At 38.0% G+C, this 21832-nt stretch overlaps 1 protein-coding gene across 2 annotated transcripts in view; it reads right to left on the reverse strand.

Moving 5' to 3' along the window:
• The window catches only part of si:ch211-26b3.4 (connector enhancer of kinase suppressor of ras 2), a 615118-nt gene that overhangs the window by 298012 nt on the left and 295274 nt on the right, over positions 1-21832 (reverse strand). For both annotated transcript variants that reach the window (XM_039765942.1, XM_039765943.1), the window contains exons 6-7: positions 9537-9656; positions 4260-4319 (exon numbers count right to left, since the gene is read on the reverse strand). In XM_039765942.1, the coding sequence (XP_039621876.1) occupies positions 4260-4319; positions 9537-9656 (180 nt within the window). The remainder of the gene's footprint in view (positions 1-4259; positions 4320-9536; positions 9657-21832) is intronic.

The following is a 21832-nucleotide window of genomic DNA, read 5'->3' on the forward strand; positions in this document are numbered from 1 at the left end:
GAGCTATGTCACACCTTACCGGAGAAACAGTTCATTCAAGGATGGTAAGGGTGAAGATCCAGAGCGAGGATAGATTTAAGATGGAAAGGATTCAAAACATGTCAACTTCCATATAATGTGGAAAATCTAATCACTTTTTAAGTAAAAAGAACTGTCACATCTAATGGGAAATTATGGTGAGATCACGTACTATGGCATTTTTGTTCCTTTGGTGAACTGGCTCAAACCTCCTATTTCAGATGCTACTTAATTCTGGACAGGTTTCAGCTGATATAATTAGATGGAGTGGTACAGGCAGCAGGGGGTCTAGAGATTTATGTGAGTGAGAAATATAAGAGACAAACACATTACAAATAAAGCTAATGTGTGTGACCCAGACGTTGAAATGCTGCCTGAATAAGTCCATGTGACTTCAACCAGGCAACTTCGGACGGAACAAACATGTATAAGTATGTGGACACAGCAATCAGCTGCCAGCTGTATTCAAATATTAATGTGTTTAAATGTACAAAGGTCTGATCATCTTACTGATATAATAAACATACAACATATATATATATATATATACAGTATAATTATTTTTCTCATTTCAGCCTCAGTTTTCATTTTCCCTTTGGCAAAAATAAAGTCTATCTATCTATCTATCTATCTATCTATCTATCTATCTATCTATCTATCTATCTATCTATCTATCTATCTATCTATCTATCTATCTATCTATCTATCTATCTATCGTGAAAGATCAGCCTCAATACAAATAGACACAGGACACATGGAAGTCCAAAGCACACGCACATTTATTTTCTCTTCTCCTGCACAGCATAATGCACACAGTTCATCCAGCCCCACAATGCTTTGTCCTTTTTCCTTTCTTAATTCTTCTGTTTTTCTCCATCCTCTACCTCCCAACTCCAGCTCCCCAAGTAGAGTGAGGCGGCCTCTTTTATATTGCACCCAGAAGTGCTCCAGGTGCTCCTCGATCAACTTCCGGCAGCACTTCCGGGTGTGGCAGAAGTGCTGCATGGCACAGCTCTGGAGCTGTCCAGGCACCCCCTGTTGGTGGCCATGGGCCCCAGCTGGGTTGAGCGTCTAAGCTCCAAGTATGTGGCCTCGATCTATCTATCTATCTATCTATCTATCTATCTATCTATCTATCTATCTATCTATCTATCTATCTATCTATTGTGAAAGATCAGCCGCGACACAAATAGACATAGGACACACGGAAGTCCAAAACAGGAAGAGGAATACAGACAGGGAGTGACTGAATAAGTCTTTTTTAGCTCAAAAATGCTTCTTTATTAATCAATCAATTGGCAATGCAGATTTCACCATAACTGTCCTCAATTCAAGGCAATACATTTATTAATATGAAGAAATTTGTGACTATTTTAGTGAAGAGCAATAGTAACAAACAGAGGAACGAATATCAAGACAGGCTAAGGTGGACTTTGAAAAAGTGGGAATGTGAGCTAGAATTTATACCAATAGAAGGGAAGGGCAAAAAATTATAAAGGACATTACGCAACTTCAGTGTATTACAGAATACGTCATGTGAGTACCTAAGAGAAGCACTAATCACTAGATGAATTATCAGTTGCCAAAAGGAATAAAGCAGATTGTAAGGGTCTTCCAAGATGGCAAACTTGTTTGTTCCATAGGGAGCTTTATAATGGTTAATACTCTTGATGGTGATATATAAGATAAATAATATTTGAGGATTGGGCCTGACTGGTGCTTCTATGCTGAGTCCTCCATGAGAGCAGTCAAATCTTGGTGTTTTTTCCCTTCTCGCCAAAGCATGGGGTCAGTCTCCCAGGTAACAGAAAAGTTGCATAGCAACAGAAGGCGTTGGGTTTTCAATCATTATGATGCTGCAGAGTTAACTACAGCTGCAGTGCTCCTCTTTGGAGGAATCAAAGAACTTTGTTGCACAAATGCTTGATTAAGGGAATGTGTTTCTGCCTATTTTACCTTATCTTAGAAAAAAAATATTAAAAATAAAAGAAAAAAATTAGATGCATTCAAAATATTATGATTAGCTAAGGTTGAGACTTTGGCTTCAGAGCCTTAGAGGAGGAAAGAATATTGATCTATCTGAATGGAACTCTCTTTTAAAAATTATATGCCTGGAAGCTTATTTTAAACAAGCACAGCTGTTTTTGTGTTTTGGCATATCCCAGCCAACCCTCCGGAAGATGATAGAAATTAATAACTGAAAGTCTCATTGCAGTGGATAAATTAAACATCTATTTTTAGGTATGTGGTACTCTTCAGGTCTCCAGAGGTTATTCTGGTTAATGGACCAGTAGGTGCTGTGATAATGGGCCTGCCAGCTTGATTTCTGATCACAATGAGTTGGTGTGTTGACTGGTAGTCTGAAGAAAGTGCTGTGATTTCACAGACGTAAAAATATATGCCTAAAATGTTGAGAAGTAGCAAGGTTAATTAGCCATTAGTGAAGGAGATGGTTAAGGCATCAATCAACTGCACATTGCTCTTCATAGCTCCACCTCAAAGGCTTGACAAGTGGACTTAAGGCTGTATCTTAAGACACACTTAATAAGCTGAGCATGTTAGATTTTAAAATCAATACAATATCTTAATCATTTAGCATCTTCAGCATTCAGTCTAAACAAAGAGCGAGAATCACAATGTTCATTATGTTTCTTCAGTTTGTTTGGGGGCATCCATATTATTTTGACTATTCACAACATTAGATCTTTGTATAATATGTAACCTCAGAATAGATCAGACTCCAGTCCATACGTTAACACTTTAGCAAAATTTATAATAAACAGAAAATGCCAATATGCTCTGAAAAATAATGTGGCACTATATAGCTAGAATGTACACCAGTCAAAGGACTAAGTAGCAGTCTTGTCATAACTAAAACTCTTCCCTTTATCTAGAGGAGCTCTGGAGCTTCTTTACTATGCTTCGCCAGCTTAGACGGTAATGCAAAAAGACAACCAGATATTATTATGTGCTTTAAATTTAATGCAATGCAATTAGAGATGAAGTCAAGAGTCTGCGGTATGTGTGTGTGTGTGTGTGCATGTGTGTATGTCTGTGTGTGCAGTGGGACTGCAATGAAAAGCCCCTGATTTAAAACAACACAAGGCTCAAATGAGCTTGCCATTCAACTTTGTCAATTCCAGACACCTCACTCTTGAATTTCTGACTTCCTACTGTCATTTGAAATCATTTGCTTGTTTAAATATACATATTTAATCAAACTAAACAACCGATGCTGCACTTTTCACTGCGTTTTGCCTGTATTAGTCAATGTCTCAAATTCTAAATACATTAACCTCATGACATAAAAAAAATGAAGAAAAACATTACATGCTAAGAAGATGATGATAATGCCAGCCAATTATTATAAGCAAAAAATAACTAAACAAAATGTTGGAGGAGCATAGTTGCTCAATGGTTAGTTCTGCTGCCTTACAGCTCTAGGTCTTTAGTTCCGTTCTCAGCATGGTCACTCTGTGTGGGTAATTTTCATATTTCTCCCTGTGTTAATTTGTGTTTTCTTGTACGCCACAAAGACAGGCATATTAGGATATGGAGTGTTTTGAGTGATAGTGTGCCCTGCACTTGACTGATACCCACTCTATAACTAATTCAGAAAAATATATGATTGTGCAAGCTGTGGTTTCCACCTAAGTAGCCATCTTCTAAATAGGATTTCCTACTAAAGTGTAATGGATAGCTAATATGTAGTTCAACTGCATTGGCTGCAAGGAAAATTCAAAGTATTGATTGGGAATCCTGTCACACAATCACTCATCCATGCTATCTACTTTATAGTTACCATTTAACCTAACATGTACATCTTATGAGAGAAAAAAGCAATACTCAGGGTATTCCCTTGTGACCACAAGGAGACTGTCCTAACTCCACTTAGACAGTGACTGGGCCTGGATTCAAACAGGTCTAAGTAATATACAGCATATTAACAAGACCGTCCTTTATGTCACTCTCCTGCATGTACACCCAATTGGCAAACTACCCATGTTCTTTGATCACACAGCTCATCCAATTAAAATCTCATCTTCTAAGGAAAGGAAGGTGATCCACAACAGTAGGCAGAAGGTGAAAACAACCTCAGAACTAACGGGTGAAAACAGCAGGGTGACATTATTTACAAGTGATTAAACAAAACCTTTTGACATTTAAAGTTTCAAATGCCTGTCTAAGCTTACACTGCTGTTCAGATAGACAGAGTCAACTTTTTAATTGCTGTAACTCACGTTTTCGGTGGTTCCTGTGATCACATGAAGGCCGTCATAAGTGGATTTGATGTACATTCCCTAAAGATAACAGAAGAGAATAGAGTAAAAGAAAGAAAAAAACACACATGAAAGGGGCTATTTTACTGGAATATTGCTTATTCAATTACTTGGTGCCATAGAAGATACGTATGTCTGTAATATTTTTAATATATATTTTTTAAGTTTTTAATGAATTTTTGATTTTGAAGGCATGCTTAAAACATGCAGACTCAAAAAGTGTGTATGTATGTCTCTATGGAATTTAAACTCTTGCTTTTATATCTCTCACTTCAACAAATACTGGAGAATTTAGCACAATCTGTTCAGTATATGTATTCATTTCTAAACTGTTAATTAAAAGTATATGAGTCACACACAATGGGAAAATATTATGGCAAAGGCGTTCTCCCAAGAAATCTGACCAATTAGCAAGCATCCATCTATTTTCTAACCCATTTACATAATTTAGAAATGTCTAGAACTTGTGCTTATTCTGGAAACACCATTTGCAAAGCAGAAACCAACCCTCTACATGACACCAGTTAGTTGAGAAACATATATTCCTATATTTCAGCTCAAAGTAATTTTACAAAATGTAACATTCCACACAAGCAAGTCAAACTTGACAAAACTAAATTCAAATCAACCCCCACCTAATTTTATAAAACTCTAGTAAACCTGACTTGTACAAAGTGAGTTGGAAGCTAGATGGGTGAATTATTTTTATTTTTGTAATAAAATCAAATATTGCAACTCAGACATTTACACAAAGTATAGAATGTAGTGCAATTTTATAAAGGATGCATAATGGTAACTAAGTTCTATGTTCAAACCACAGCATGTTTCGCCTAGTGAACATTTCTCCATTACTTTTAATTAAGAGTTTAAAATAAAACATTACACCATGGATTTCTGATGTTTTTCCATGGTCTTGTTGCAATCCCAATCACGAAGTGCCACAAAGTCCATCCTGTAGGCAGTTCTCTACACATCCCTCTCATTTCTTCTACAGTGGTTTGTCAATGAAAAGGAAAATCAAAAGTGAGCACAGTCATCTCACTTGATCAAGTCCCTTGTGAAATCCACTTTACGAACTACAGGGTCACAGAGAGTTGGAGCAGGAAACAATCACGTGACTGTCCTGCCTAAATATCTAACCTTCCAGTTAGCGACAGCAGACAATGTTGTTAAGACAAGATAGATTACTTGTGTGTACATTTGTGCACACGTGCATGTATGTGCAATGGAGGTCAGGTTGCTTTCTGCTCAGGCCACATATGGCATTCACTGCCTTAGACAGGCAAACAGTCAAATTAAAGACCTGAGCTATCCTGCACAGTCACTGTTCTTGTTCTATCCTTCCGGCAAATGGTACACAAATATCGTCAGTTGCACCAGTAGATTCAGGGATAGTTTCTATAAGGAGAAAACTTAAACTATAGCAAACACTGTGTAAATAGAGTACTGGGCAAAAGTTTTAGACACTTAATAAAAAAATAGTCAGATTGGATTCCATTTCTGGTTAACAACTTTAACATGTGTGCAGAATATACCACACAGAGTATCTATCTGTCTATCTATCTATCTATAATATATATATACTATATATATATATATATATATATATATATATATATATATATATATATAGAGAGAGAGAGAGAGAGAGAGAGAGAGAGTATATGTATTGTATGCTTTGCTTGCCAACCCCTACATGCTAGTCATTTCCTGGATCTGGCAATTGCGACGAATTGTGCTGTGCTTTTGGATAAACACAAAAATCAACTCTGTCTTTGATATCTCTGTCTTTCAAAGCTATTATCGCTGACAATTCATCATATCTTAGTTTATTATATATGCGAGCGTGATCTTTCGGATTCATATACAAATCCAAGAAAACTTCTTTGTCTGTGTTTTTCAGATAAATTTCATATAAAGTGCGATACTTTTGGACGTATGGATTTGTATCCATTATTGGCTGAAGAATTTCTAATACGTCCAATCATTTAACTGTTTCGAGTCTATGTTGCATCGCTTCTCTGTGATAATAAATATAAACCTGACCGAATTGTGGTTTCTTTGAAATTAAACTTGTAGTAGCTCCGTCATATCACCTGTGTCTATATACTCAATCTCTTTTTGCTGTTCCGTTATTTCACTGAGTAATAATTTCGATTTGTTAGCGCTAATGCGAACTTTACTATCAGTTTTTTGAGACTTTCGAATTTTAGCTCTTTCATAATCTCTAACCTGCTCTGCATGTATATCGCGCCAACATTTTTGAACCTCTTTACGACGTTCTGCTTTGTCTTCTACTCTTTGTCTTTTCTTCTTCTATTGTTAGTCTTTTATTTTCACCCCCGCTTGGACCTGTTAGGTTTTCAATTCATCTCTTGGCACAAAGTCTCGTCTCACAGGTCAATCATAAAAGGAGTTACCTCACTCCATTCAGAGAGTCAGAGTCGGGAGTAGGTGAAGAAAGCTTGATAGGAGAGGAGTGGAGGCGGTGAAAAGAGAAAGAAAGAGAAGAAAAGGACTGGGCTATGGTGTGCTTTGTGTACTGTGCTGTGGGAAGCAGAGAAAAGCGCTCCCAGCCGTAAATAAACATGTGTGCAGGACTGGAACTTTTGTCTGCCTGTTTGTGTCAGGTTAGGGTGGCTGTACAATAAACATATATATATATATATATATATATATATATATATATATATATATATATATATATATATATATATATATATATATAGTGACAGAATTAGGGTTTTCTTGCACCCTTGTACCCTCAGACCACACGTCAGACACCAGGTAAAAGTCCAAAAGATGATGATTTATTATAATAATAAGTGCACAAAGCACGCTCCTCTCCACAATTCTCAAATGAACAATACAATAATCCAATAGCCAATCCTCCACTCCCAGACGCTTAGCCACTCTGCCTCCCAACTCAGCTCGCCGTCTGGGAGCTTCCACAGTCTTTTTATATCTCCTGACCTGGAAGTGTTCCTAATCCCCAGTCCATTTGGCTCTCAATCACTTCCGGGTCAGGAACAAGTTCTTTTCTTCACCCCGGAAGCACGTCATTCCTCTTGTCCACGTGTGCTTCCGGGGCGTGGGGAAAATATCCATTACTCCTCCCTGCAGCATCCCCTAGTGGCCCCAATGGCATCCAGCAGGGCTGTGCATAAAAACTCCATTGTCCATTATGCCCTGCTGGTCTTCTGGGGACCTCCATGCTGCAAGGAGGGCTCCACCTGGCGGCTTGGGGGTATTGGCTGGGATAAACGGCTGGCCATTCTCCACAATATATATATATATATATATATATATATATATATATATATATATATATATATATACACACAATATGTATTCAATAAACAATAAACTTCACAGAATAGATTAACTATTTCAAGAACAGCAGCCTTGCTGGAGTTTTGAAAATGAAAGTACCATGGTTATGTATGCTGCCTTTCAAAAATCATACAACCATAACTTTTCTGTAGTCAGAAACTACTGATGAAAAACGACAGACTATAGCTGACACAGTTTTTGTAGAGTAAAAGTCAACTAACAGCCATTTGCATCACTAGGTCTTAAGTGTGGTGACCGCTATTAACCTAATCCACTCGTGCCAGGGAAACACAGGAAGGTGCAATTTTAGTAAGCTATGGCACACAAACATTAGATGCTGGTATTTTGGGTAGAATTAATGAACAAGAAGGAGTATCTGCTGTAGCCTGCAGTCGGGCTCTGGCCCGGTAGGATGCCTCCACGCTGGGAGGACCGGGGGAGCAAACGTGGACAGAGCGTTACCTCCCTCGGGTCGCTAGATGGCAAACCCCCTGGGTTGTAGCGGTGCCTCAGACTCCCGCAGGGCTTCATGGGAATTGGAGTTCGATACAGCCCTGTTGGGATCTGCGGGCGCCACCAGGGGGTGCTGCAGCAAGAGTTGCTGAATCCTTATGGGCAGTTCTTCCGCCACACCTGGAAGTGCTGCCAGAAATGCATAATCAAACACCTGGAACACTTCCTGGTGAACTGTATAAGGGACTTGCAGACACCACTTCAAGAGCCAGAGTCGGGAGGAGGGAGGCAAAGCTTGACGGAGAGTATTAGAGGAGAAAGAAAGAGAGAAGCAAAAGAAGTACTGTATTGGATGGGTGATGCTTGTTGGGACTGTGTTGTGCCTGTGGGAATGGAGAAGGTGTTGCCCACACTTGAAGAAAAATAAAAATATTTTGTTTGCTTTATAAGTGTGCCTCCCGTGTCTGTTTGTGTCAGGTCAGGTGTTGATATAGTGCCTTTTTGTTACACTGCCTACACTCTTGACATCATTAAATCAGTCTTTCAAACAAACTCTACTGAAAACCAAAGATTACATCCATCCATCCATCAATTATCCAACCCGCTATATCATAACTACAGGGTCATGGAGGTCTGCTGGAGCTAATCCCAGCTAACACAGGGTGCAAGGCAGGAAACAAACCCCAGGCAGGGCGCCAGCGCACCGCAGGGTAAGATTACATTGAATCACATTTTACTTTTTATGCAATTTTGTAGGATTCATTCAGTTTTAAAGGAGTTGCAGCTTACTTGACACTAGTATCAAAAATATTTAAAAAACATAAATAGTTAGATCCTTTTGGATCAAAAACACCTAGGATGAGAATTCTAAAATCAAGAAAATAAAGAAATATAGGAGGGTTTTATTTACTGAGGACATAAGAAATACACTCTACCCTCAAGATAAACACCATGCACATGTCAGTTGTTTGATCTAGTAGGTGAGAGCTTAACCTTGAGGTGACTCAATTTGCTGGCAAGGTTTTATTTCAGCACTATCAAGTAAAATAACTCTCACAAACTATTCTAGGCTGTGATATCTGTAAGTAGTTGAACAGAGCCAGTATAACTAAAATATAACTTTAGTGTTAGGTCTTAGGCTGGGCTAGTCAAGGTAACCCCTTTCGCTGTCAAGATAGAAGTTGCTACATCTCCACATCTAATATATTAGAATTTAGCAAGCTCAGTGAACATTTTAGAATATTGAAGTTCAGCTACATTACGTGAATCTTCATGGAAGTTAATACAAAATGCATCAGTGCAAATTAAATTCTTTCACCAGAAGACTGAGCCCAGAATGGAAATCCATTTTTACTGGACCTAGTTTGATTATAACATTTAGACTGCTTTCAAACTCCATAGTAGTAGAGTGTATGTGATTTACTACACAAGCCACAGAGAGAAGTTACATACCAGGCCTTCACTGGGCATGATGTTGGAAAGATGGACAACTTCCAGATGAGCAGACTGTGAAACGAGCGAGTCAGAGGAGAGGGAGATGATGTGGTCACAGATTCCAGACAACGTTTTACACTGTATGGAAGAGAATTAAAGCACAGAGAAAACAAGAAAGAGAGAAAGAAAGCAGAGAAATGTTAAAAATAAGTATGTACACCCTATAAATACACCGAATTTCTGTGTGCGAATAATGGTTTATTAATATTCATTTAATGTCTAGATGTGTTGATGAAGGTGATAATAATAATTTGTAGTGTTTTTTTCATGATGAATGACTGTACTACAACATGTCACATTTAAGCTTATGGGCTTTTCTGTAAAACCAAATTATTTACTTTTTTAGTTGAGTAATATCAGAACTGTGCAAAATACAGTTATATTTTTCTGTTCTGTTTCTACAGTATGAATCATATTAAAATGATTGCACATAACTATAAAAAGTAATATTCTGCAGATGCAACAGTTGTATTAAAAGTAATGAGCATATTAATTTTACAATTCAAAAACAAAATAAAAAAATACTGGCATGTCAATCAAATCTTCAAGCCTTCCATTCATTTTCTACAAAATCCCCTTCTTGATTGATGTATTTCTGTTTTCATTCTAGAAATGTGAAGATTTAACTGCAGTAGAACTCAATTCCAGCCATGTGTAAAGAGTAACACACTTCTCAGTTCCGTGAGTGTCATACCTTGTTCCTCTCTGACTTATTCATCAGTTTAATCCATGTTGGTTTTGTTACATGCAGTTTACAGATACGTATCTAATCACTGTTATTTTCCTCATTTTTAAGTGCTCTAATCATCGTCTGACACAGCTAGTGCCCATGCAGTCATCTGTGTATACATACTGCTGAGGGCGTGACTGTTCACCATGCCTGACGGGACCAAGCAAGTAGCAGAAGAGAGTTGTAAAAGATGTCAGAGGGTTCTTATATCACTCCACTTTATCAGCAGTTTCGAAGTTGCTGACCTGGAAGAATATCTGCCGTCCCCTGCTTACTCCATGTACAGTATATCTTTACCATCTGCAGCTCCTAATCACCTGACCTTTCAAAGGTAATTATCAATACTATATTCTGAAGATCATATAAAATCAACTACTGTTAAATACTTTTGTCAAGCACAAGTAACTCTCATTAGATGAGGTATTCCCAACTTGGGACTCTAAACTCTTTATTGTTTATCTATCTCCCTATTTGGCAAAAATGTTGAAGATGTACATCAAGGTGAGCATTTGGGATTTATTCCTCTAAAAGAAATTCTCTCACCACACACTGTCTAAATAAATTGTTCATGTCTGCCTTTTTCCAACGGTTAGACTACAGACAGAACTACTAGTTACAATATCACACATATTAATAGTATAAGGAATTTCATGGTAATACCAATATGCTCATTTCTTTTTCGCATAACCCTTGTATATTTCAGTAATGTTATATTTAGGAACTAAGACTTTCGACAGTTATTACAGACAAAGGATATTTGAAAAATCCAGAATAAAAATACTTCAAGCATGGATTAACATTTGAAATGGCCATTTAAGCAAATCCAAACTATAAATAAAAAAGAAAAGAAAATTAATCAAAAGCCACTCCATTCAATCACATTGTGAATGTGTAGATTTTTGGGAATTTCATGTTAGACTTTAATTTTGTATTATAGACCCCTTTTACATTTAAAAAAATGCTACATTTATTAAAATGAGCAGGCCTTTCCTAATAGTAATTTGGTAATAATAAAAATATAAAAATGCAGAGTTCAGGGTCTTCAGAGTTAAAAATTAGATTTGAATTAAGCCCGGAAAATATTTACTAGAAGCCACCACAGGAATCCTAAAATAAATAGAAATGTCACTTTAGTAAACAGAAAATATAAGAAATGTATTCCCAAAAATAGTGTTAAATTAAGGTTGCTTGAAAATTTGGGAATAAGAGTTAAAAGAGAAAACATTTAAGAATCAGACTACGCCACTTAATTAAAAATGTCTGAAGCATAATACAGACATGTAACAAAAACGCGCTATTGTGAAGGACTGATGTATCCATTAAGGTTGTTTCCTGTCATGAACTCAATGCTTTGTTCCTGTTTGCAAAATATCCTTTGATAATAAAGAAGTCCCTTTAATTCTTTAGTGTTGGCCAAACAATGAAATCTTACTCTGGTGCTAAGGATTTTATAATAAATTCTTTTTGTAGAATGCAGTCTCCTAGAGCTTGACAATTCTTTGTAGGTAAATCATACATAGATACAGAATCTACAATCAAATGTGGAACATCCACTTTTATCAACACATACACACAGTACACAACACTAAAATGGCTATTTATCATTTGCCTCAATGTCATTGTAAGATATATATAAATATTCCACCCTGCCACAAACTAGTGCTGTAATTCTTTGTGAAGTTCACAGATACAGATGCTTGCTATTTCAATGATAAAGAAGTCTTTACCTACAATGTGAACCCTGTCAATATCATAGTATCAGCCATCCACCATTAGTCGCCAGCCTGACTAAGACCAAGTGTTGTAGTGTGTAATTTTGCATATAGGTTGATAAATATTTTGTATGTCTTTATTTGTATGTTTAAGCACCCCCACTCCCTTTTAGGACTGAGTCTCTTTGTAATTTTTACAATAGGGTTGGGGGACGTGCCTAAAACAAGTTTGGAAAATGTTTCTCTGCACGACTCTCTCAATCAACCCCCACAGGATAGCCAGACTGCCTAGCTAGCAAATATCAGCTCAACAAATCGTTTTGGGGGCAGGTGTGAAGGTATTCTGTGCCTCTTTGGTCTGAAATATGGCTGTATGGAATTGGTTTATATCAGAAGCCATTAAGTACCATGACACCCTATTGGCTGTAGGGTTTGGACAGAGAATCAATAAATTTGCTTGCTTTACCTCTCCCTCTTTCTCGCTTACAGACATCTGATGAAAGAGCATCTCACACACCATGAACTGAAAAGGACAACACAATGAAGAGCACAGCTCGGCAGCCAAATTGAGACAGGCATGCGGCCTGTTCTGAAGAAAGCTGACCAAAAACAAGGACTTAACTAGAGACATTTTAAGTAACAAACAAGTCTGTGTGCTGCCTGAAACTACACATCAGCATTTATCAGGTTGTATGGTTGTCATTATTCAAATGTACTTTGCTTATTGTTATTATTTATGAATATTATTAAAAATTTATTTAAATTGTAACTTAACTTCTGCTTGTCTTTTACTACACGTAATTGCCTGAGGTTATACATGTAGAAGGGAAGGTGGGGAGAAGTTATATGCTATAATACCTTATAAACAGTGGTAAGTCTGTGAGACTGAAGCATTCTGAAAAGGGCTACATATTAATAATACAAAAGGGGAAAGTAGAGTAAGATATTACTCTATGAAGACAAAGCACCAAGAAAAAACTAATAGCTGCGAGGAACTCTAATTTCTAATTTTTCCTCTAAAAGTCTCTGCCTTCTTACTGAAATCTATCAAAGGATTTGTTTCCTTTCCCTGCTGAACGTCTTTCTGCCTCTTAAGTATCCAGCCCCACCTAGCCTGTCAAATGCACACAGTTCAGTTGCCTTCATAGCCAGTCTGTCTGCTGGCTGTTACAATGCTTTCTCACAAAGAAAGAAATGGATGCTGAGTCAATTATAACACCAGAAAATGATTTTGAAATTAATTTTCAGGGATCCCCACCCCATTGTGATTTTAGGATTTGAGGGGTCCAAAAAGATGTGTTGCAGCCAGGAATTTTTCCTTGGCTTGTATTTATTCTGTGTTTTTTTGTTGCTTTTTAAATTTTGAATTATTATTTTCCATTTTTATTAGTTTTGTTTATTGTTTGTTTAATAAGCTGCAATTTCGTGTGCTTTGTGGATGGAGCACCAGAAGAAGCAGCCACTCTGATGTTAATGTTGCTGCCTCTCCTTCTGGTTTTATATTTTAAGTCAGAATTGAGACCCAGTGTTAGAGTATTGAATTTAATATTTATTGCTTTTTGTGAATTATCTGCCTTTGTTTTTTTCATTTCTGTTTTTGAGTTAGTTACCTTGGATTACCTTTATAAACACGTTCATTTTGCTTTTGTGAGCATTTCTGCTATACTTCTCTATTTTTGTTAATAAACTTTCAGTTTATGATGATTCATGGTTACCCTACTGTTTATAAGTCCCAGTTGTAATGGTTTCTCTCCCTTGTTGAGACTTTGTGACATTCATAGTATGAGAACTTTAAAAGTAAGCTCCCAATTGCTAGGCCTGTTTAGACAGAAGCCTACAGGTAGCAGTGTGGGTAGACTCCATCCCACAAGAGGTCTCTGATGCACTGGGTTTTGCACCTTGCTTTGGCTACTTGTAACCCTGCTTTTGAATAAGTAAGATTGAAAAAATAATTAATAAATACCCGAAATCAATGTTGAAAGTACCGGAACAAAAAGATAAAGGAAGTGTACAAATATTCAAAAACCAATCCATTCATTTTCTAAACCAGTTCATTCTGTTCAGTTATAAGCCAGAATAGGGTGCCTGTTCATTAGAGCAATCTTTCACACATACACACTTTCAAACTCATTAATACTGGAAATTCAGAGTTTTTCAGAGAGAAGTTTCCTGAAATGCACACATACCTCACAGTACCAGAATAAAACCTACATTATATGGTCACAAAGTGAATATTTAAACTCCTAACAGATAGTTAACAAGATTGGAACTGAACCCAGATCCCGGCAGCAATGCTGACCACTGTGCTACTCAATCCAAAACTTGCATAATAATAAAATAAAAATTATCCTAACATTATTAATTCATTGTGTTACTCCAATGGATGACTGAAGGCGGCATTACCACAACATGCAAACAGATATGTTGAAATGTTATATAGGATTTATGTAAGAAAATATGTAGCAGAACCTGATTTAAAACTCTGATGAATCAAAATGAGATTACTTCTAATATTAAACCCTGACACTAACTCGTAACATTAATATTTATGTATTTATTTTATGTAGCTGAAGAGTACAAGTTGTGAACAGCAATATAAATTCACCAAACCAATGTAGCTATTTGGTTAAACACCATCAACTTAACGTATAAAACATTTCCAAATCTCATTTTGTGAAAAACTGCAACCACTATCATCAAACATAATATCCTGTTCCCAAAGAAGCTTTTTTTTCAGTTTGTACAACTAAGATAGATTTTGTTTGTACAGCTTTTTCCATCTTTGAAAAAAAAAATGACGGAAAAAAAACCCAACTCTGCAAAATTACCGTATGGTGGATATTAAAGGTTGCTTGGCAACAGGTGATTCCCACTTTAATGGTGTATAAAGTAACTATCTTGAGATTAGCTTCTCTAAATGGAAACCTTTAATGCTATCTACTCTATTGTAACCACTCACATTACTGAGACAAAGTAAATGAAATATTTTGTTCAGGTGTTTGTATAAAATATAGAAATACAGACATTTACCCATTCAGCATTGTTGTTGTTAGACCTATAATGATTCGCTTTCATTTTGCTTTTTACAACCTCCCATTAAATCAGATCCACAGGTATTAGATGTGGATTTTTGGGTACCAGGAAATTGTTAATCTCTCCCAGTCTTTTGACTGGAAAATCTCTTACTCACTGTATCCAGATGTGCAGATCGGTTCTTTATTACAAACACACTGTAGCTCACAGTTATTTTCTCCTTAGCGTTGTGTAAGTGACATACACAAAAAATTTCTTGTTTCACAGACTGCATTCTTCCGGGTCCTTACATTCTTATTTAGAAATTGTGACGGGGCTTGGGGTCCTTACCTAACCGGGACACTCCTACACACTATATTCAGGGGGAACAGCCATGGACAGTGCAATACCTCCCCCTGAACGCTAGATGGCCACCTCCCTGGTGTGGAACAGTGTCTCAGGTTCCCGCAGGGCATCCTGGGAATTGGAGTTGGGTGCAGCCCTGTTGGGTCCCACAGGTACCGCCAGGGGGCGCTGTATTTGGGACTCCTGAGCCCGTGTGGGCAACCAATTCGTCACACCAGAAAGTGCAGCCGGATATCAGGGATCAAGCACCTGGAGCACTTCCAGGAGAACTATAAAGGGAGCCAACGACCACCACTCAGTGGCTAGAGTTGGGTGGAAGGAGGACGAAGCTTGGTGAAGAGTGGTGGAGTAAAAAGAAGAGGAGAAATTAGTGTTTATTGTATTCGTGGGACTGTGTTGGGCTAGTGGGACACGGGGAAGACGTGTCTCACAGCTGAAGAAAATAAAAATTTATTTAATTTTACACGTGTCTCCTGTGTCTAATCTGTGTCGGGTCGGGCACTATATAGCATCTTTCTTACAACGTATGTATGTATATTGTGGCTACTAGGGGGCATATCCAAGCCCTGAACCTCAGATCTAACAAAAACAGCAAGTCATGGGGTTAAATAAAGTTATTTGTAAAAGTACATTATCAGGCTTCTTTTAATCAGTCCAGTTTAGCACAGTACAATACAATATGATATGTTCCTTCCTTCCTTTTTGTCTCCTTCCACTTTTTCCAGGTAAGCCTTGTCTACCACCTCCAAACTCCAACTCCCTGGGTAAGGAAGACTTGTCATGTAATGCCAGATCCCAGAAGTATATCCTGTGCCACAGCATTGCACCATCATATTGCAAGGAATCACTTTCAGATGAGGCTAAGCAGCTATAAAGTAGGATTGACATCCTCAACCCCAGTGGCCTCTGGGAGCACAAACTGGGGGCATGCCAGCAGAGCACCACCACCTAGTCCACCGGGAGACTTTTTCCCCCCCAAGGATCACTCTCCCATTGTCCTTCCATTATCCCTGCCTGACACCTGAGGCAGAGAGCAACACTCATACTAGCCAGGAAATTTATCCATCTCATAAATCACACTGGAATGATGTTCTTCTGGCTGGGCAATGTATGGCCTTCCATCCTGGCAGGCAGGTCAGTTCACCTGTCTGCATTACAAATTTATCAGATGAATATACTCGCGTATAAGTTGGGTCTTGAAACCTGAAATATCAATCATAAAATCAAAAATCAAAAATGCGACGCTTAATTTTTTTTCTACCTCTTCTTTCTTCCTCCAATCCAGTTTCTCCGACACATCGAATTTTGTTGCAGCAGCGCAGTTACCAATTTCTTTCATAAGTTTAACGACTTTTAATTTAAAACCAACTTCATATTTTTTTCTGATAGAACGCTCTTACAATAAAGGTGTATGAGGGTGCGAGATACAAAAAACACAAAAAAGAGCAGACGTCGCTTTGGAATAGTTTGGGTATTACTGTGTGGTCACATAGAAACAATACATAGAAAAAAAGGTGATGTGCTCTGTGGTTGCTTTCTCAGTTGGGCATTAGCATATCATAATCTGTTGGACCAATAGTGTGAGTTTTGACATATTCAAATTCTCCGACCGACATTATAAAATATGGGAAATTATACGGTAAAATCAAACCCCGACTTTACTTACTTAGCCAATCAAATTTTCTGTGTTATCAGTTTCATTCTTTAATGTAGGAAAGTGGATCACCCCTTAGTGCCAATGATGACAATGGCAGTTATCCAGAGAATTGTACCAATCAACCGGAGACATCATTTGAGACCAAACCCTCCAAAATCCAAGTTGCTGGTCTAAATACTGTTTTGAAGGCAGACATGAACCCCGTGGACCATTTCAGTAATCTACGATTAATACAGAAATGCAGGCTGCCCTTTGTAAAACACAGACCCTTCTTAATCTGGTGTAGGACAACTTGAAAAGGGGAACACACCAGAATTTTGCATACAGTTATACTGTGCAGCTTTTGGCAGCTCTCCCTTTTTTATGAAACCCGTGGATTCCTGTAGACTGTCAGTGATGCACATGGCCTGAGCAAGTCTGCTGTGTCCAAATCTATGCATGAAGTGACTAGATTACTATTATGCTGCAGCTACACACAATTTCCAACTGGAGGGAGTGCCTTGCATGACACTAAAATTGTTTTTATGCCATTGCAGGCATACCTGGCATTGAAGGTGCAGTGGACAGAAGAATGCTCATCCCCATGTATACTTCCAGCCTCTCGAATCCCATCTACACTTGCCAAAAAGCATTCTCAGTGCAAATTGTCCATATGATTTGCAACTGACCATCAGGAACTTTTTACAGACATTGTGGCCAAGTGGCTTGGGAGTGCACATGATGTTTATATCTAGTTCAGCTCTAGAGTATTGTACATCAGATGGGAATGGTGTGTTGGCTGCTGGCTGGTTACTAGGGAACAGTGAGTATTCTCTTCATAAATATCTACTAACTTCATTCTTGTATCCTAAAACCATGGCTAAGGAAGCCCTCAGGAGGTCTAACATTTTCCCCTGAAGTCTGCTGTGTTGTTATTGTTGTATGTGCTATGCTGCACAACATTACAGTACCTGCTGACATACCACTTCCTCAAGAGCATCAGCAAGATGACATTAAGGGGACAGAGGAAGACAACATTGAAGTGGTAAGAGACAGGAGGGAGGGACACCAGGACAGACTGAACATCGGAGAATATATCCTCAGAAATGTTTAGCTTGATCTATTTTTTAACTAATCTTTTGAAAATCTGTAGTGTCTGTTTGACATTATCTTTTTGGTTTTTTTTTTGTTTTGTTTTAAAACATCAAATACATATACAGTAACTATAACTTTGTCTTCTTATTTCACGTGCAGTAAAAAATACAAAAAGTGTCTGAAAGTACAAAACAAGAAATAAAGGACAGGCAAAATAGGAAAATATGGTTAAAAAAAAAAAGGCCTAGAGCCTGGTTGGCCTGGTGCATGTGTCCACAAAGAAAGTCCATAAATCATTGACACAGCAACAAGATAAATGTGTTTAATGTATACAGTACTTTATGTAACACCTTCATATTTAGTTAATCAGTATTAATGTTAATTAAATATTCATTAATTGTGAGAAAGTCATGGTTTGGCGGTTTTTGACATGGTTTTGATGTGGTTTGATGGTTTTTGACTAATAGATTAAATTAATTTGTTCTTTATTTTGAGTGGTTTTTAATGATTTCATTGATTTTGTATTACTTTTTTATATTTGTATATGTTCAACAATATCTATATATATAATTCACTAAGGAAAGACACCCATGGAAAGGCAAGACACCCATGGAAAGCGCGCCGGAAGGGGTGTGGATTCACTAAGCCGCTGACAAGTAACAGACCTATGGCGCACGCAGGGAGGAGCCACGCCCACCAACTCCAAGACCATTGGATACGACAACTCGCAGAGCCACGCCCACCAACTCGGGCGCGATGACACAGAAAGAACGGCGTCATTTATATTCGTCTGTCGTAGAGGCCTCATGTACCTCCGAGCAACCTTGACAGTTCATAGAGGCATGTTTCTCGTGGAGGTGAGTCGCCATATGCAGCGTGTAAAACAGTTTGCGAGGGGTATCACATGGGATCCTTAAAACAATCCTTTACAAATGAGGTTAAAACACAATGAAGTAAACAGTCTTTAAAAACCGAGTTTTCGGTTACGACCGCGTGCACCATAGCAAACTGTTTTACACGCTACATGCAGCAATTCGCATCCGCGACAAACATGCGTCTTCTTCACTCATTGACAATTATATGTTGCTCTCTCCAGAGTTCCATCTTTTCATTCACTTTCTGTTGTATCGTCAAACCCTCCTTTTTTAGACAACTGTGTCTTTCGAGAAGTGTTCAACCATCAATAAATAATTATGTGGCGTTTGTTATGCCGCGGGATCACTATTGTGTTGTATTTTGCTCTCTCCAGAGTTCCATCTTTTCATTCACTTACTGTTGTATTCTCACACCAACCCATTTTAGACAACCGTGTCTTTCCAGAAGTGTTTAGCATTCAATAAATAATTATGCATGAGATTGAGCGTGTGTCTACCCGGCGCAGAGAGGCGTGGGTAAGCCGTTGAACCCCATTCGGGCTGCAAACTGTGGAATTCCCACTAAGTATGACTCATACGCTCCCACTGGTTGCGTCCCTACCCTTTGTGCACACCCCCCTCCCACCTCGCTACTACTGTGGTTGGGTGCCTTGGTGGATTATATATAGAAAAGCAGCCAACAACTCAAGTGACAAGTTGGAGGTGGGCACATGAGCGGGCAGTACATACTGAACGAAAATTCAGCAGACTAGCATGACGGAGGGAGCTGAATGGACGTCCTTCTCCTCTCCTCCCGTTCCACACTCCGTGCCGTGCACCCCCATCCTTCCGTCTGGCAAGAGAAGGCACGATTGCAATCCGCCAGTTTTCAGTCACGGACGATTGTGTGTTGGTTTGTTCCGTGCATTGTTACAATGTTGATTTTCTTGCTGATTTATTACATTACCGATTTTTCAAATGTTAATTTTCTCTCTGTGCTTAAAAATCATTAAAAAACAGGCTTGATTATGCGGCGTATGTTACGCCGCAGGTTGGCTAGTAATATATATTTTTACAATTGAAATATGTGCAATCAATGTTCCTATTATCAACTGCCTTTCTCACACAGATGCTGGTGAGGAGCCAAAAAAGAATTACCGGTACTTTAAACTCATTCGTTAAAAGTCAGATAATGAAGGCCTGTGGGAAAAACCCAGTTGTTCTCTATCTACTTTGTCCGCTATCTTGTTCGTTATACACTAAAATCAATTGGTTTTGGGAAATAAACCCTTGTTCTTTCTGCAGTATGATTCTGCACTTCATTGAAACAGGAACATCATACTCTTGGCTTATTTGAAAAATGTAGTAAGAGCACACAAAAGCTTCCTTGGTGACTTTTCAAAATTTATCAAGTTCCTCCTTTGCAGTGGGTGAAAATCAAGATGCAGCCTCATGTCTTGTGAACAATAAATTTCTCACATTGAACATAAGAAATTTGACAAACAAGAGGAGACAATTTAGTCCATCAAGCTTGTTTTGCTTTGCTAACAGCTAAGCTGTCCCAATATCTCATCCAGAGACTTCTAAAAGGTTGTTGAGGTTGTTCTGCTTCAACTACGTGGCTTGTTAGTTTGTTCCAGATTCCCACAGAAGTGTTTTTTGGTTTCAGTCCCATCTCCTTAATTTCCATTTGTTTCCTTGAGTATGTAATTCACCATTAAGATAAAACAATTCTGCTGGATCTGCTTTATTAATGCCTTTGCGAATTTTGAAAATTTGGATTAGATCCCCAGGTGGTCTCTCCTGCTCAAGACTAAACAGGTTTAATTCTGAGTCTGTCAGAGTACAGCATGTCCTTAAATCCAGGGATACACTTGGTTACTCTCCTCTGCACAACTTCTAGTGCTATTTTGCTTCTTGTAGCGTGGTGACTAGAGCTGCATAAAACACTTGAGATGTGGTCTCACTGGTGCATTCGATAATCTGAGCATAAAATCCTATTATTTATATTCCACAATTTTTACAATATAACCAAACATTTTATTTGCCATTTTAATTGCTTCTGTACATTGCTTAGATGATGAAAATGTGCTGTTAACCTAAACCTTTAAATTCTTTTCTCAGGTTACTTTTTGTATCTTGTACGTATTTTTATTTGAAGTTCATTTTGTCCACATGTAGCACTTTGCACTTTTCTACATTAAACTACATTTTCTTAGTGTTTGTCCAATTATGAAGGTCTTTCTGAATTGTTTTTTCTGCCTCCCCACTGTTTGTCATTGCTCCAATATTAGTATCATGTGCAAATTTCACAGGTTTACTAAATATACCAAAATCTATGTCATTAATGTACAGTACATCAGAAAAAGCAACAGTCCTAGGAAAGACCCCTGAGGGAATCCACTGATGACCTCAATTGATCTTCTTTCTTTTTTAAACCACTGTGGTTACCTTTAAGGGAGTAAATGGTATTGAACGTTTTATATCTTTTTGCTGTTATGTACTGCATGGCCTTGGCTGGCAAAAGTGAAATGCAAAAATGTGCAATTTAAAACAAAAAAGAAAAGACAATAGATGGGTCTTATATTAAATCAGCCATGACCTTCAAGCCCATCACTAAACTGGAAGGTTTAAGTTGGACATGTATGCACAGACCCAAAGGTACAGAGTAAATTGCAGAACCAGTTTCATACACCAAAAGAAGCAATATTTTATATGTTAGTAAATATATTGAGCATATGACAGAAAATTGGAAAATACCTAAATTACAAATTTGGGGGATCTGGAGTGCCCCTCAGGCCCTTAAGACAGAAAAACCACTGGTTATTACCCAAAGAGATTTCATTTGG

Source organism: Polypterus senegalus, chromosome 10 (assembly GCF_016835505.1).
Source record: "Polypterus senegalus isolate Bchr_013 chromosome 10, ASM1683550v1, whole genome shotgun sequence".
In the NCBI taxonomy this organism is placed as follows: domain Eukaryota; kingdom Metazoa; phylum Chordata; class Cladistia; order Polypteriformes; family Polypteridae; genus Polypterus; species Polypterus senegalus.